Raw genomic sequence first — 17,563 nt, forward strand, 5'->3', positions numbered from 1 at the left:
TATCATATAATTTGTACTTCATTGTGCTTAATTCTGCAGGAGACTAAAATTTAAAGTGTAAATGGGTTGGAGAAAATGAATTACAGCAATTAGTACAGGACAGGTAGCTGAGACATGATGGGTCAGTGCAGCTGTCACCTGAACAGAGATCTCTTTCCTGGATCTCTGACTGCTGGAGGCTGGGGGATAAACAGGCTGGGAGGATGTCTTGTGCTACATGAGCTCCATTTCTCAAGCTCTTTGTTAAAATTAAATTCCTACCCCTGGAAGAAAGCAAAACTTTTCCCCAAGGAAGTAGCATGTTTTTTCTGCTATTCCAACAATTTCACATACATCCTTTTGACTGGTTATGGGCTCAAAGGTTATTTTTCTATATTTTTTAATGGGCTCAAAGGTTATTTTTCTTGCTGAACCTCCCCATATAATAATGATGGGCAGAGATGCTGTCTCATTTTGATTTATTCCTAAATTCCAGGGATCAACTTGTGCCCTTGCTGTCAGCATTGAGTGTCCAGCCCATCCTCCCCATCAAGCCCTTTCAATGACAATAAACAGAAGCTCCCCAGGAAGGCAAATTTCTGGAATATTTACTGATTTTTTTCTTTAATCAACTTTTAACCTGTTTGGAATACTCTGCAGCCCATCTCTTCAGTGGGCTGGTGTGTCAGCCAGAGCACCTTTGTACCCCACACAACCTGTGGCAGCTTTTGCCAGCTGGACCACGCAGAGCTTGGCTCCTCAGCCTGCTGCCAGTGGCCTGTGTTTGCAGTATTTTTGGGAACTGGCTTTCAGATAACTTTACAGTGCATTAGGAGAGATATTCCTGCAATCCGGCTCGTTCCTTCTCACTCTGCCAGTGTTCTCCTGCATGATGGGTCTGTCTGGAGGCACAGAGCATTTCAGGAGCTGCTGTAAACCCCATGAATGTCATAAGAGTTTCTTTCCTGCTAGTCATCTGGCTTTGAAGCCTCCCTTTGGGGAGGAGAAGGATCTCAACAACACAAAGCCTTCAGGCTGTGGCAAACTGCTTTCTTTGTGACCCCTAACACTGGATATTAAATGGATTTACCATTTGTTCCATGCTGCTTTCTGTCTTTTAACCACTTCTTTGTTCTTGCAAGAAGTTTCTCCTATCCCCTGACAGCTCATCCCCTTTGGGGTTCTTTAAATTTTTGGAGTGCAGGTTACCTGGGAGGAAAATATGCTGCTTCCTTTCTGTCCATGAAATTATGCAACAGCTTCCAAAGAAACACAGAAATTATTGCTGTCAGGTTTGAGGAGTTGTGTTCTCCTCATCAGCTCTTGGGCCATTTTATGATGCCTCTCATCCCTGCTGCCCAAGGTCTGGGCTGGGTTATCTGGACCCACATGAAGGATGGGAAGCAGAGAGGTGGCATTGTCAATGTTTGTGTGCAGCATGTCAACCTGAGATAGAAATTAGTTCTGAGAAACTTCATTTTTAAAACCAGCCAGGGCACATGGCAGTCATCTCCTTGGAAACTCAGCATTGTATTGTGAGACCTTAATGTGCTGTGATTGCATTTCAGATAAAGGGAATCAGCCTTGCTGTCAGATTGTTTCTGCTGAAGTTTTCCAACACAGAAGGACACCCCCATGCAGCAGTTGGCTTTGGTTGGTGTTTGTGAGCGGGTTGAGGCACTGGGATGGTTCCCCCTGTGCTGTTGGTCCCTGGAGGATGGCAGGGCAAGGCTGAGGGATGACTGGCCTGGCTCTACTTGTGTTTTACAGCGTGCTGGAGCCGTGGACAGTCCCAGTCTGTCGTGGCTCTGGTGAGTCTCGTGAAGGTTCAGGAGCAGCAGCATGACCTGGGAAACCTGTAGGACTCCAGTCTCCTTCTCCTTAACAGCAAATTAGGCAAAAGCATTAGGATTGTTTTCTATTAAGACTAAACCAGTTGCTACTAAAGCAGGAATCTGAAGACTTAATGAACAATGGGGCAGAGACATCAGTGTATGTCTCACTGCTGATGGCTTCATGGACCATCTCAACAACGTGTTGCTTCCACGGACCAGACTGGGACTTCCATGGACCTCTTTGGGCAGGGGGGTTGTCCTCCTTTCAGATGAAATGCAGGAGACACCAACACCTTTTCTCTGTTGTGATTCTCTGACCTGCTCAGCTGCTCTCATGCAGCTCTGCCACTCTGAAAGGGCTCATTCCCTCTCTGCCTGTCTTCTAACATCACATGGCAAAGGCAGCAGAAGGCAGGGATGGCTCCCATCCTCAGGGCATGGGATTGCTGCAGGGGTCACTGCCCTTCTCTGCTGTTAAAAGCATGGGGTGAAGCTCAGAGGATCACTTGTTGGCTCCCTGCTTCATCTGGATCCATGGGTAGGCTGGGAAGCAGTTGGATGGAAGCTGGTGCAGCCTCTGGTTCCTCCCATCTCCCTGGGGAGTTTTATTTCTGCCAATCCCTGTGTAACTCCATGACATCAAAAGATGTGCCTTCAGAGCAGTGTGGAGGATCCTGACAATGACTTTATGGGAGGAAAGGTGTGCTGGTGCTGAATCTGTTTGGAGAGAAACCTCAGGAGTCTCAACATAGCACCATAAAAATGGAGCCATGGAGAAATTCCTCATCAGCAGAATCTGAAAGAAACTCCCTTTTTACACTCAGTTTTTGTGAGAATGACCAAGGGTGGCACATGTGGAAAGTGTGGCAATTCTTTTTGCAGAAGCATCTGTGAGTTGCAAAGGCCCTGGTAACTTTGTGTACAGTTAAACTGAAATAATCTTTGCCAGAGTGTTTATTTTCAAGCTTGCCAGTTGCTAGGCAAACCAGTTTGCTGAGTTCCTTAATGTACCTCAGCTCAGGCATGAAGCCACATGTGGATACATGAGTGAAGAGGCTGGGGAGTAGAAAAGCAAATGCTCTTCCCTGTGTTTTGAGACGTGGCCATTGGGAGTAAAGCTCCAGATGGAGCTGTGAATATCCTGCAGCGCTTTTTCCTTCCAGAGCTAAGCTCTGAGCTGTAAAACAATTTATTTGTATTCCACCATACTGAATTGTCTTTCTCTCTCTCTCTCTCTCTCTCTTTTTTTTTTTTTTTTTTTAATTCTAATCTGCAACTTGTAGTGGGCAAGGATACAAAATGCACATCATTTTCAGCTCAGATATTTAAAATGGATCTGCAGGATGGGCTGAGGCAGCAGGATGAGAACAGGCCAATTAGAGTTCCACAGAGCACAGAAGGGCTCGGAGACAATGGGAGTTGTTCAGCTGTGCTTGTGACAGCTCTGAACCCTGTGGCCTCCTCTCTCAGTGGCTGCTCATCACATTCATGGAGGTGCTTCCTGACTGGGGCTCTACATTGGATCTGAAGGATTACAGTGGAAAAGGCAGATGCTGGGAGATGAGCACTGGTTTCATGGTGCAGTTGTCTAATCTAAATTTGCCCTTAGAATAGGCAGAACCATGCTGTGATCATCTGCACTAATGTCTGGGTATCTCAGGTGATCTCTGTGACCAAAGTCCTGCAGCAAATGGAACAGGAGGTTTTTGGCTGACAGGGTTTAAGGATCCTACAGACACACAGTGTGCTGTCGTTAATTTGGGTAGGACATGAGCATCTGCTGGAGATGCTTTTCAAAGTACAACAGGAATGTGCACTTTTAGATGATGCAAAGCTCCCAGGTTTTAAGTAACTAAATTAAATAAGAATCACGGAGTTGTTAAAGGTGGAAAAGACCTCCAAGACCACTGAGTCCAGCTGTTAATGCTGCTGTCTTCTCCAGCAACATGTCCCCAGGTGCCACATCAGTCCATGGAGTTCCTGCTCCTCAAGGCCCTCACCTGTGGAATGGGCAGTGCAGTTCATGAAAGGCAGGGTTGGTGTTTGAAAGTCACAGCTCAAGTGATGCAATCCTTTGCCTCTGATCACTGGGGAAGGCCACCAGAACTGACACTGTGGCTTTATTTTGTAGAGAAAGAAATTCCTCTTGAATGAATGAGGTGCTGTGCAAACTTTTGTATCTTGGATTTGTGAAGTTCCAGACACCTTTAGGTGAAACTCTTGGCTAAATGAGACTTTCCCATGGATTAGTCACAGCTGCAAAGTTATTTGATCTTTGGGCAGTTCCACCTTCACTACAGACCTCTGTAGAAGGAATGTAGGAATTGTTGGAAGCAAAACTACAGTATCTGCCTTGCTTTGCTTTGCTACAATATCATCTACTTGTTCTATAATTGATTCAGCCTCCTGGAGAATGCCACAGTGGGACAGATCTTTTCTTGAGTTTCCAAGTGGAGAAAGGAGAAGAAGAACCAGGCTTTTTCAAATTGGTGTAATCTACTTATTATGGCCAGATATGATCTCCAGAAATAACAGACCCTGCATATGTCAGTGTTAGAATAGGGAAATGCTTTGGAAAAAAAAAATTATGGAGATCACTTCTGCCTCTAGAAAGGTTTGAGGTCATTCCTAGAAGAAAAAAAGGTTATTTTCTTGTGAGAATGCTGCCATCAGATAAACCCTGCGAGACGATGAGCTCCTTTTGACTCATAAGATGAAAGTGGAAAAAAAAGGTACTTAAATATTCACTTTGGAAGGAAAGTGATCATCAGTGGGGAAAAAAAAACCTGCTTAACAGCTCATTTGTGAAGGGTATAATGGAAGGAAGATCTCAGTACAGAGAACTGTGTGTTTTTCTTGATAACTTTACTGTGACTGCCACAAAAGATGTAATGTAAATGTAATAGGCCTTTAAAGACAATACTTCCCTTTCTAATAGGGGTCAGGATTAATCAGAAAGGAGCAAACAGTTCAGGAAAGAAAATGACTGTAATAACAAACATGACTGGGATCTGAGCTGGGCCAGTTTCCCTTTTTAGCATCCATGCATCACTGTCTCAGAACAGACTGCATAGCATCCTATTAAATTAGCATACACCAGGCAGCTCAGACAAATTATTTCATCTTAGAAAGGGAGGAGGTTCCTCAGAAACTTTCCTTTTTGGCTTCATTTCTGTGCCTTGGGTGGTTCATTCATCTTTGAACCCAAATCTTATGGCACTGAAGCCTGCATGCCTCGTTCTGCTCTGCACCTGGTAGCTTTTCTTGGCTGGAAGTCTCCTTGGTTGTGTGTTTTGGTGCCTTCACCCTGATGCTGTGTGAGCTGGAGTGACAAGAGGTGCTGGGGGTGTGTGCCATGCCCTGCTGTGACCTTGGAATTCGTCCTGGAGTAAGAATTAATCCCAGCTATAGAATGGTTCCCATCATTTCCAAGGATGTTTTCCTTGAGTGAAAATCACTGTTGCCCTCTCAGGGGGTTGCTGCCTTCTGATGAAGGGGGTCCAGGGCTGTGAAGGAAACCACCTTGACTATACTGTCATAAATTCAAGCTTTATGATGTGCAACTTCAAATCTGTGTTTTCTGGCTTCATAGAAGTCTCTTTCCTCTAAGTAGCTTTCCTTTAAGTAGCTGACATGGATTTCCAATCTTAATCCCAATTCTTTTAGTGGGTGGGCTCTTTTATTTTTTGCTTTCCCTGAGATTATTTAATATTGAGCAGCTAAACTAGAAGAAATCATATGCCACAAATGGACATTAAAATTCTTGCAGCTGACTCTGGTGACAACTGTCAAAACATTAAGCTGTTGTAACTGTAGACAATAGTACTCACAAAACACAGAAGTTGAATCCAAACAAATAGGAAAACTCTTGGTGGCTACACAGGATCAAAGCTTTGTGCTGCTCATTCTGTTGCAGACTGAAATGGTGTGGAAACCCAGCTGGTTTAAAAGGAGGTGAACAAAGAAGCTCTGCCTGGAGTGTGATATTGTTGGGTGGCTCTGTTATGGTCATGGCTATAAACCCCAGCAGAGATCTGGGTATTGATGGGGTCACTTCTTCCCAGACATTTTTTTTAAAGGGGAAGCAGCAGAATAGCTAGAAAGGAAAGTCTGGAATTGGGGATTTTGTGCTGCCCAACCCCTGGGCATCGTGACTCCAGGGTCCTTTCACGCTGTGGCTGCTCACTGCAAGCCCACAGTGGTTTAAGGACACCTTGGACAAGACAAAGTGCTGAGGGAATGGCCATGGGGCAATGGCTCAGGGCACAGAGTGAGGTGTGTGTGTTCCAGAAGGGAATGGCCATGGGGCAATGGCTCAGGGCACAGGGAAAGGTGCCAGTGCTCCAGAAGGGAATGGCCATGGGGCAATGGCTCAGGGCACAGGGAAAGGTGTGAGTGCTCCAGAAAGGAGCTTCTTGCTGCAGGAGCACCCAGCAAAGAGTATCTGTGCCCCTTGCCATTGCTGGAGTGTCCATCAGGATATAGCAACAGCATTGTGGCCAAGTGGGAAGTGCTGTTCATCATCTGTGGTGGGCTAAGAGCAGCCCCAGGCTGCAGCATCAGACACCTCCCTGGGATCATCACTGCGGGCAGGGATTGGGATCAGGCCTGGAGAGGGGAGCTGGGGTCAGACACTGCCCAGGGCAGGGCCATGTCTGCTGTTAGAGCAGGCACTCATGGGGCCCCAAGGTAGGAAACAGCATTTTCAGTCGTGGCTGGGAGGCTTAGTGGAAATCAAATGAGTAGGGAGGCTAAAAATACTGGTGTTAATACAGTGTTCCCAGTTGTTGTGCTCTTGCCCAGGCAGAGGAAGCATTGCCATAGAAGGGGCTGCAGGGTTGGAACTGTGTGTTTGATGAATGAAAATAGCTAGAAAAAGTATTTGTGCTCTAAAGCATAGTTGGCTGTCACCAGACTAGTCAGCTTTTTGCATGAATTTATGTTCAGTTCTTGGGAATATGTAGAGAATTTGGTTTCTGTACCATGTGTAGCACAGTCCCAAAATCCTTCTTCTTTCCTCTTGGCTGGTTAAAAGCCTCTCCATATTTCTGTGTTGTTAACTTTGCATTCAGACATCACCAAACTATTGGAAGTTAAATTGTAAATTCATTTTCATGCAGCTGTCAGAACACTGATGGACATGGCTTTGGAATAAAATCTTTATTTCCAGCTTTAGTTGGGTTTGTGTTGGGATGCACCTGGATGATGTGTGAGGAGAGTGAGGAGGTTTACAAAAACAACTGAATAGAAAATTAAAAAAAAAAAAAAGCCAAAAGAGAGACCATGAAAAATGGCTTAGTAGAAAAGTGGTCTGCAGGACCAGAACCCCCCTGGTGTGTTACACAGAACTTGAGCTCATCCTGCAGTTAACTCCTTGACACCCATGGAAGAAGCTGTGAAAATGCTAAAAAAAGACTTTCCCCCCTCTGTTTGTGGTGCAGTCCAAAGTCACCTTTCTTTGGAGAGCCAAGGAGCAGAATTTGAGTGTGGTTGCCAAAGCCCCACTACAAAAATGACCTTTAGTTTGATTTGTGTCCCTTTGATTCAGTCAGACTTTCTGTCTCAGGGTGGGTGGACATGATATATTTTTCAGATGTTGAGTGTTCAAATTTTTTTTCCCCCTGGTTTGGCCAGGACAAAGTACACATGAGAAGCCAATTGTATCATAATTAAGAACATTAGGTCTATGCAGCCTGAAGATGTGAAATCTGTTTCCTGGCTATGTGTGTTGACTTAGTGTGGCAGAGCACCTGCTAATGCAGTGGAAAACTGCTCAACATTGAGGTTGAATGGAAAAAATGAATTCTGTCCCTCCATCAGCTTTGTATTCATTTTGTCCATTTTTCTGTCACAACAATTTTTTTGTTGAATGAGAACAGATTTGCTGTCACGGTATATGCTGTTCATTGTATTTCAGAAATTAAATGTTCATAATAAGTTATAGTTCCAACAGAAGAAGGAAAAACTAGTTCTTTATTTTGCTTTGATCTGCAGGATAGCCTAGCCTTGCAGCCACTTTCTCACAGAAAATCCAGTCTGTTTGGATATGAATAATGTTCATATTTCAGTATTAATCTTGAAATTATAATCTTTAAATCTATATAAAAGATAATAATATGTGAGAAATAATTTAAATTAATCAAAACTTTAAAAAATTGACATCTCATAGGACACTGCACAGTCCAGGTGTTTTCAAAGGGAGGAGGAGTCAAAACATCTTAAGCACCCTCTGGAATTTGCAATTATCTCAATGTCACTCATCAAGACCTTTACATCTTTTTTTCCCCTTATATTGTTCCTAATTCATATGGAAGTGATCTAAATAATGAAATTATTCCATGCCTTAATCAGAAGTTTGAAAAGAGCAGCTCCTCCAGGGTAAATGATAATATGGTCAAAACTTTCAAAAATAGGTTCTTGCCACACACGGATTTTGGCAGCTAAAAGTGGTTTCATTTTGCAGAAGTTTCTTGCTTACCCATTTCCACCACTGTCCTACTTCCTCAAAGCCATGATACTGCTTTTGCTTGTTTGCTATCATCTGCAGGCAGGACAGGGAAAATTCTTGAAGGATTTGGAAGCTCCTCTTCAGAGAGGTGAAGTCTTTGCCTGTGGGTGTGTTGGATTTTCCTCCTTCCCAGCTGAAGGGAATGGTGCATCCCAACCACTGAAAACACATTCACAATCATAATTTTTGGCTAATAATTTTTTAACCCCTTTTCCAATTAAAAAAAATAAAAATCTATATCACAGCATGATAATTGGGTTTTTTTTCATTTTTATCACACAACACTGCTTGATGATGTTTAATGGAAACCATGGTCTTTTCATAAAAGTCCTGTCATGTTGATGGTGTAAAATTCAATATTTTCCAACCCCAAGCTTCCACCTAAAACTTTGCATTACAAAATTACATTTTAAATCTCAATAAAGAATTGTAATTAATTCTTAGAAATTAATTGCTTTTTTTATTTATTAATATAATGATTTTAAAGGCAGTATTGATTCCTTTTGGGGAGAAAAAATCTTTAGCAAGCCTGCTGAGCTGGTAGTTCTGGGGAGCTTTTTTGAGAAGTTGGGGATTTGCTGTAGGATATATTGCTGTTAGCAAGAAAATGAGCAGCCTTGTCTTTCTGACTTTCTCTCTGATATTTACCTATTCATGCCTGAGTCAAGAGGGGTTTAGTGGAGGCTGGACTGTGTCATTAGGGGTGGATGAATTCAGCTGCATGTTTGAAACTAATTGCTTGCCCATCTATTCATATTTTGACTCCTCCCTGACTCCAGCAGACTCCAGGAGTATCTTTGCTGCCTCTCCCTTGCTGGTGCTCCCTCCCACCCTTTCTTTCTTCTTGCCCTATACTGCAGAGTCTGTTTAACACTCTGATCCCTCTCTGCATCTGTTCCCTTCCTTCTCTTTCCTTCCAGCACTTCACTCCTCTTCCTTTTGTGCATTGACTCACTGCTTTGTCCCCCTCCCTTGTTCTGTGAGCACAGGAGTGGACGAAGTGCACAGAATAATGCAGACTGCCTCACTTCTGCCTCCTCACCTCTCCCTCCTGCCTTCCCAGCAGATCCACCCCAGCTCTCCCCCTCCCACTGCCCATTGCTCTTCCCAGCATTAGCAATTTCATGTCATGGCCTCATATAAAAATCAATGTGAAAAAGCACCCTGTCTGTGCCTGGGGTTGACATGGGACCAAGCACTTCAGCTGAGCTTCAGGTTATTTCATGCTGTAATGAGAAAGGTTGTTAAGGAGATAGGGAATTGGGTTTCATGAGTATTGCAGAGCTCCACAGAAAAATTTCATTTAAATTCACAGAGGCTCTTTCCAGCCAGGGAAACCGTGTCTGTCTTGATAAGTGGAGGAAGAAATCCAGAGAAATGATGGAGCCAACTGAAAAAGAGGTGCTTCACCAGGTTAACTGCATTGTGTAGAGGGGAAATAAAGGGATTTCCCCTGTTTTGTTGTCTGAGATCAGCAATGAAATGCACGTTGGGATGGGAGCTCCCTGTATTTTTATAATATCATAAACACTGGGAGAGCTGTGTGATCAGTAGAGGACTGGTGAGAATATTGCAGCTTCCAACACCATTTAACTGAGGGCAAGGAGCCTGTTCAAGGCACAGCTGGAGGGAGGTGCTGTGCTGAAAGCTTCAGCAGATGGGACTTGAGGGGTTCCTGAAATCCAGCTGGGAGCAGCCCTGTGAGTTTCTGAGTGCTCTGGTCTGCAACCAAAGCTGGGTTAAGACCCAGAGGTTTCAGGGCTTTCCTGCAAAAGGGTTTTATTGCAGTTCTGGTCTGGCTGTCCCAAGTATGAGGGTCAGGGTGAAAACCTTATTTGGTAAATTGAATGGCTAGGGCTGTCAATAACAGGAAAGGAAAAAAACACAATTAAAAACACTCTGGGTGGCTTTTTTGTGCAAACCACTTGGATCAGCTGTGAGGACCCTAAATTGGAGCCTGTGATGCTCTGACATGCTGTGGTGGATTACTCACAAAGCAGAAAAAGGAATCATTCTGCTACTCCAAGTGGCATAAATGTAGCCATAGTCTGTCCTTTTTAGTGAAAATGAGGCAAAACATTTCTTGGTTCAGAGGATCACTGCCCCATGTGGACAAGCTGTCAAACATCTGCTGTATAACAGCATGCAAAAGTCTCTTTTCCTCAATTTCACTATCACTATTTCCCTATCTGCTGGCTACAAAAGCATTTCTGGGTAAACAGGTACTTTGTTTCCAGGGCAGAAGCCTCTTCCTTTTGCTTATGCACTTCATGATTCATGTGGCTGTTCTGCAACTCAGGAGCTGTTGGTGAGGTCACAGCAGCCTGGTTGTGTCATCCAAGTGCATGACTTAAAAAGGAGGAGCCTGTCCAGGAAAGGAAATTCTTTTGTTTATCCACAAAACATCTCGATAAGCAGCAGTTGTCAGGAATGAAAGCCAGAGAAAGTTGGTGGTAGCCAGATGGGGCTGTGACCAAACATTAACCTTTTAAGAGCAGGCTGGAGCATGGTTGGGTTTGCTCAGCACCCTCCTGAGCATTTATCAGAGTGAGCTGTGTAAGAGAGCAGAATAATCTGCTAATGAGGAGAAATAATAAAGGAAATACTGTTTTTATTTCTTATAAATAAAACACAAACCTTCATAGAATCAAGGAATGGTTTGGATTGGCAGGAACTGTAAGGATTATATAGTTCTAAACTCCTTCTGTTAGACCAGATTGCTCACCCTGATCCTTCAGCTGTCAGTGGGTTAGAAAAGCCCTTGGATCTGATCTCTCTTGGACAAAGTGGGGGCTTCAGGAGGAGGTTTTAGTGAGTAGGAAAAATTATTTGCTGTTCTTCATCAGGTCAATGCTCTCTCTGGCTCAGTACCTTGCTCCTAAACCAGTAACAAGTTCCAGAATACAAGGATGGTCTTAATGTACCACTGCAAAGTCTGTCCAGAGTAGCAGACTCTGAATGATGATCAAATGCTCAAAAAATCTGGGAACCAAAAAAATGTGTCCATAGCACTGACAGTGACGTTTTCCTGGCCTCTGCTTGGTTAGGTCCTGAAGCTTGGGAGGAAGCCCTGACAGTGCAAGAAATAATACACTGTTATGAAATAACCCAAGGAAGGAGAGGCACTGCCCATTCTTGGCAATTGGCTGCTGTGATGATGTTTCTTTATTTGTGTAACCCTCTTAGGGTAACCATAGGGAGGCTGCTACTAAGGCCAATGTTTGGACTTGTGATTTAATCCAATTCTTTGGCTTTAGTGGTTACACACATCAGTTTGTGCTGTGGAATAACTCTTCTGATGCAGCCTGAGTCAGGGTTGATCCAATGGAGAGGAGAAGCCCTGGGCAGCCCAGGGAGGACCAGAGTGGGGGTCCTGACCTCTTGTGGTGTCTGAGGAACCAGGAGCTCTCCTGACACTGGTGTGTCACTTAGTCCTGGGGACATTGGGCTGCTTTGTGAGTTAAACCTCCAAAAATCTCAGAAAGGGGAAAAATACATCACCCACCAAGTCAGCAGCCAGGCTATGGACCATGTCCCTGTGTACAGAAATGGTACTTTCTCATTTTCAAGCTTTGCTCACATCTCTGCTGGATGATGGTTCTTTATTAAAATGGTTGTGTTTGGTAAGACTTTAATGCACTGCATGAGTGTGAATGTCTCCATATGTTTGTAAAGGCAAAGAAAGATGTTTGTAATGTCTTTTCTGTGTTTAACAAGAGCAGCTTCCAAAGGACACCAGAAGAACTATGTTCAATGGCTGTGTTTCAGTTAACAGGTTTCAAAGAAAAAACACCACTTTAAACCAGAGTTTTTCTTCTCTTCTTTCAGGGGTGCATTCTCTGAAGTTGTTTTGGCTGAAGAGAGGGCGAGTGGGAAACTCTTTGCAGTCAAATGCATTCCCAAGAAGGCACTGAAGGGAAAGGAAAGCAGCATAGAGAATGAAATTGCAGTGCTGAGAAAGTGAGTACCAGACCTTCATTTCTGCCCCTTTGCTTCAGCTAGACTCCTGCATCTGAGGAACAGTGATTGACAAATGTGACTGAAAAGTTGTTCAGCCCATCACAGGCAGACAAGATCGTGCAAATTTAAATGGTGCTGAAAATGTTTTGAGAAATGCTCTTCTTTCATATTAATGCAGCCACATAACTGCAAAATGGGAAAGGAGTGAGGCTAGAGTAAGTGTCAATGCCATAAAAAGACTTTATCCACTAAGAATGTCAGCAGTTGTGTCACAGGATTTGAGGAGAGCCGGAGCAGGGTTATAAATTTTAAATGCTTAAAACAGTCTGTTCAATTGCTCATGCCATGGATTGTCATAGGAGATGGTGTTAACCTGTGCCATAAAGATGAGTGGTACCTCTGTATTTCTGGAAGGGACATGTGGGTTTCTCCCTTACTTTGGCTGGAATCCATGGGTAAGAAAAAGGAATTTCACAATTGCTATGGATTCGTTGAAGTTATTAGAGGTTTGATCCTTACCCCTTCCTCATCTTATGCCCTGAAGGTGAGATTCATCTCACCTGACTTGAGATATTTGGATCTGAACTTATCACCCTTGACTTTCATTCTGGGAAACAGAAAGGGAATGATTACTTTAGGATTGATTCATGTAGTGTGTTTTAAACTTGTAAAAGTACTTTCTCATTGAGTTAAAGGTAGCACAGTTATACAGAACTGCTCTGCACTGGACTGGGACATTCTTATTCCTGCTGCACTTCTGTCCCAAGTGGGACTTCTTGCCCCAGTGCTTGGTCATGTCAGATGTGGTGGCTGATCATCTGGGCACCACGTGACAAAACAGATCCTAAAAACTAATTGGATAAAGAGCTCAGCCAGCCTAAGTCAAAGGAGCTGGCTCAAATTCAGACATCTCAGTAGGCAGAGGGGATCCTTTTCCGGGGAGAGACATAAATGGGGTTCCAAACAGCTACAACTACTTGTAGCAGTGCCTTCCTATTGCTGAGCCCACCTTGTGTCAGTACAGGGTAAACCCAGTGACAAAAGCAGCATGTTGTCTTGCTGTGTGGGGTTATTGAGAAGCTGTCATAAAACTCAACCTCTGCCATGTCTGTAACCAGGCAATAATGGCCAATAACCACAGCTTGAAAGTCTCTGTGTTGATGAGTTTGTCCCCTGGTACTCCTGTGGGGTGTAAGGGGGAAAATATCCATGTGCAGTAAGAACTGACTTGCATCAGCCTTGATCCTGAACTGGCAGAGCAGAGAAATCATTCAGGTTATTTCTTGCTTCTGCATTGTGAAACGTTTCTGTTCCCTGCAAACAACTTCCTGAGAAAGCAGGAGGCAGCACCCAGGCTGTGCAATTCCAGCTGCAAGGGCAGCAGAGTGAGTGGGCAAAAAATGCCTTAATTTCATGCAATTAGATCTACTCAATCTCTTGTCCTGTGCACGTTAGGACCTTAAAAGAGAATGTCCCTTTTTTATCTCCTGGTGTCTTCTACTTAGCTGTTGCTAATACAAACTTTGCCTGTCATTGTCTTTATCCTGAAAATAGACATCCTTGCTTGCAGATGCAGTATTGAATTTGTATGTGCCACCAAGGAAACAATTAGAAAATAACAAACTAAATTCTGCCTACAGCTGAGGAGAACGGATATCAACCTGTTCCTCTGTTTAACGAATTCTCTGCTTCAAAAGCTGTCAGTAAAAATAGATTTGAGAGTGGCTGAATGGATCCTGAGCAGCTGTTGCTAAGCTCCATCTAAGTGCCCTTGCTTTTGTTTCTTGTAGCTTAACACCGAGTGGGAATGGCTGGTTCTTGTGTTGTCCTAATGAATGGGTGGGACCCCAGAGCCCTGGGCTTCCCTGCAGAGCTGTGAGGTGCCACAGCCTTAAATGTACCATGCACTGAACCACCTCATCTGCAGGATGTGCACAGAGGATGCCTGGCAGCACCAGCTGGTCCCTGTTCCCTGAGGGGAAGGTGTAGAGACACAGAGGATGGATGCAAAGCAGATAGAAATATGCACAGGTGTTGATCCTAGTCTTCCTCTCTGGGTTTGCATTGTGTCTTTTGAGGGTGCTTAAACTCTGATAGGATAAAAGTCCCAAAGACACCCTGCCTGGCTAAAATGAAGACAAACTCCTTGAGATCCTTCAGAGAAGGATCCCTTCTCTTACACTGGACTTTCTCCTCCTATCTTCAATCATTAGAGCTTTACTTGCCTTCTGACAAGCTCTGTGCTTTCTGGCAGACCTGTGCCAAGTGTTGTGAAATGTGACAACTCTTCTTGATTTGTGTATCAAATTGAGGTCTGGTAGGAAATCCTGAATCCCTGAATCCCTGCAGCATCTGGCTGCTCTCAGGTGAGCTGCTCATGCCCCTGTATGTGGTGAGCAGGTGTTTAGAAATAATCAGAGATTGTGCTGGCATGTCCAGGATCAATGCCCACAGTGTCCCAGATATTTTGTACCCTCAGGCATCTCTGGTGAAGGTTCATGCCCCTGCCAGTCCTGCCAAATCATTCAGATCTGGCAGAATCAATATGGGAGAGGGTTTGAATGATGCTGTGTGTTGAAGCAATGTTTAGAGGAGCATTTTTTGCAGTCAGGATTAAAAGTCTGAGCATGGAGTACCAGTGATGAAAACATGAATCCAGTGACTAAAAGCCTTGGGTCCCCTCTCCCCTCTGCTACTTTCCTTCTGTCACAAGAATTATTGGCTGTGAAACAGCCCTTATGGAAGAGGCTTTTAAATAAACAGTTTTACCTGCAGTTGCTTTCCTGTCCTCTCCTGTGTTGGCAGAGTGGATGTGAGAGGGAAGGCTTCTGGGCTGGGCTCTTAGTGTGAAACCAAAACTTGTGTCAGTCCTTCTGTGTGTCTGGACTGAAAAGCTGTTGGGAGCATGAATCCAATGTTCAGAGCAGCTAAGGTCAGTGGCTCCCATGTGAGGTACATGGAAGGTAGGAGATTTTATCTCTCTGTCTGTGGGCTTGGACGCTCGGGCTGCCAAAACAAAATGACACATTTCAGGAGCGATGTTCTGCGAACAGAGGAGCTGCCAGCCAGCTGATCTGCATGTCTGTATGAGTGCCAGAGTGAATCATGCATGCTCCATAATTCTGTTTTTCCAGCCATGGCCAAAAAATCTGTTCTTAAAAAAGAAAAAAGGCGGAAGAGCCGTTAAGTCAATATTTACGCCTAGCAACCTTAACGGGGCTCTTCCAATATGGACTCTTGTGTCCCGTGGAAATCCATGGCAACATTCCCTGAAGACAAGGATGGGTGGGGACGGAGTGGGAAGGAGCTCTCTGGGAGAGACTGAGTCTGCAGTTAATCCAGGAGCCTGGGCCTGACAAAGCATTTAAGCATGTGCCTAATTTCAGGCAGTAATTCAGTGAAATTGGTCAGGAGGCTGAGCTCCCCTTGCTTGGATGTTTTAGAGAAGGGTGAGAATCCCACTGTGTTTGGTACCACATCAAGAGGGGAGTTTTCTTTTTATCTTCAATTAAGGCATTAAGACATGTGGAAAACATGCTTGGAATGTGTTTGGGGAAGAAAATGGGATCTCTAGAACAGGACTGTCACAGCTGCATTGACTGGCCATGAGGAACAGCAGCACACAGTCACCTCTGTGTGACACAGCCTTTTTCTGAATGACAGGTGGGGAGTTTTATAACCTGCCCTGAAAGCAACTGTGGTCTGGTTTTGAGCAGAAAGAGAAATGCAATCCTTTCCATTGTTTGCTGTACAATAGAGGAAATTTCTTCCACTTATGGTAATTGTGCAGGTGTGAACACGCTGGAAGAGGAATTCTCTGCTAGACAGGTTCGTGAAGGCAGTGCAGAGTGTGAAGAGTGGGACTGCAGAGAAGCAGCAGTCTGAGGTTCTAGTTAAAGAGAGAGAGGAAAAAAAATGTTTATAGGCCAGATAGATAAAAACAGGCCTGATTTGCTTGTAAGGTTGGTTTTGGGTTTGTTTTTTTTTCTCTTTGGCTACACCACTATTTATCACAAGAAATTCTCTGCTGCCTGGGTAATACCTGCCCAATTGGACAGACTCAGTGCTGAGTCAGAGCAAAGCAAGAGGAGGAACAATAAACTGTGTGTAGCCCTGCACCCAGGTTTATTGATTGCTTAATGGCAGTAATGTGCACATGTGTCTTGTTAAGCAATACTGTCTAGCTAGAAAATCATACTCTGCTTTAGCTAGTTTCTGCTGAACAGGGATTTAAAAAAAAATTCCAAGCTATTTAGGTATTTCTTACCTTCTGCCCCACCTCTTTACTATCCTAGATCCTCTGGAAGAGGCACCATTAAATTCCCTATTACAAATCAAATCCATGCCTTACTGAGGTCTGAGGCTTTTTTTCCTGTTAAACAGAGTGAAATGTTCCCAGCAGGTCAGCTAAACTTCTGCCAGTGCTTTCCATCCCCTTTTCCTCAGGAGACAGGATGTTCAGGCAGTGATTGATGCCCAGGCACTGCCTCACTCCTTATATGCCTGCCCCTACAACCAGGAGCTGCTGCTGGGATAAAGAGTGGGGAGAGAGGAGGGGAGGTGTCCTTCTGCAAAGCCTGGGAGGTCAGGGCTGTACCCAAAGTAAAACTAAACAAAAACACCAATGAAAAGTTTTCCTGATGTGGGTGGAATTGTGGGAGCTCCTGCTCTCCCATAAATCAGATGATGGTCAAAGGAGCCCCTTGCTCCATGCCAGGAGGCAGTGTTGCTCCTCATGTTAAAGATGACAAATGTGGAAAAATCACCCCTTCTCAAGATTCACATGAAGGCTGCAGGGGTAATTTAAAAATTGTACCTCTTTGGTCCTTTTCAGCAGCCATTGACAAACTTCTTGTAAAACCTCTCTGTCCCAGATTCTTATCTCTGTTATGCCCCAGCCCTCCAGAGCTGACTCGATGGCCTCCAGGGAGACAAGTCCAAAGTTAGTTTTGAAACCCATTAGTTACCTCTTATTAAACTCTTCTGTGCAATTTAACTCAGAATCAAAGGCTACATTAATTCTGAATAAAATTGGCCATGCAGAAGTTTAATGTGCCCTAACATAAATTCAGGCATTTAATTAATTCAGATGAATGTTTCTGATTGACTTTGGGGGACAAACCCATCTATTCAAGCCATGATTGTGTTCAGGTCAAAAAGTACAGCCCTGGCAGGCCTGGGTGGTCCCAAACTCCACTTTTCAGCCTGGAGGCTCTCCTGGTGCCCACTGATGCTCTCCTGTGGTAATTGTTTTTCTGTCCAAGGCTGCATAGCAGAGTAC

At 44.2% G+C, this 17,563-nt stretch overlaps 1 protein-coding gene across 1 annotated transcript in view; it reads left to right on the forward strand.

The window, feature by feature from the left end:
• The window catches only part of CAMK1D (calcium/calmodulin dependent protein kinase ID), a 216,390-nt gene that overhangs the window by 80,469 nt on the left and 118,358 nt on the right, over positions 1–17,563 (forward strand). Inside the window, exon 2 of the mRNA XM_009086893.4 lies at positions 12,151–12,282. Coding sequence (XP_009085141.1) covers positions 12,151–12,282 — 132 coding nt within the window. The remainder of the gene's footprint in view (positions 1–12,150; positions 12,283–17,563) is intronic.

The sequence above is a fragment of the Serinus canaria genome, chromosome 1A, assembly GCF_022539315.1.
Source record: "Serinus canaria isolate serCan28SL12 chromosome 1A, serCan2020, whole genome shotgun sequence".
Lineage (NCBI taxonomy): Eukaryota > Metazoa > Chordata > Aves > Passeriformes > Fringillidae > Serinus > Serinus canaria.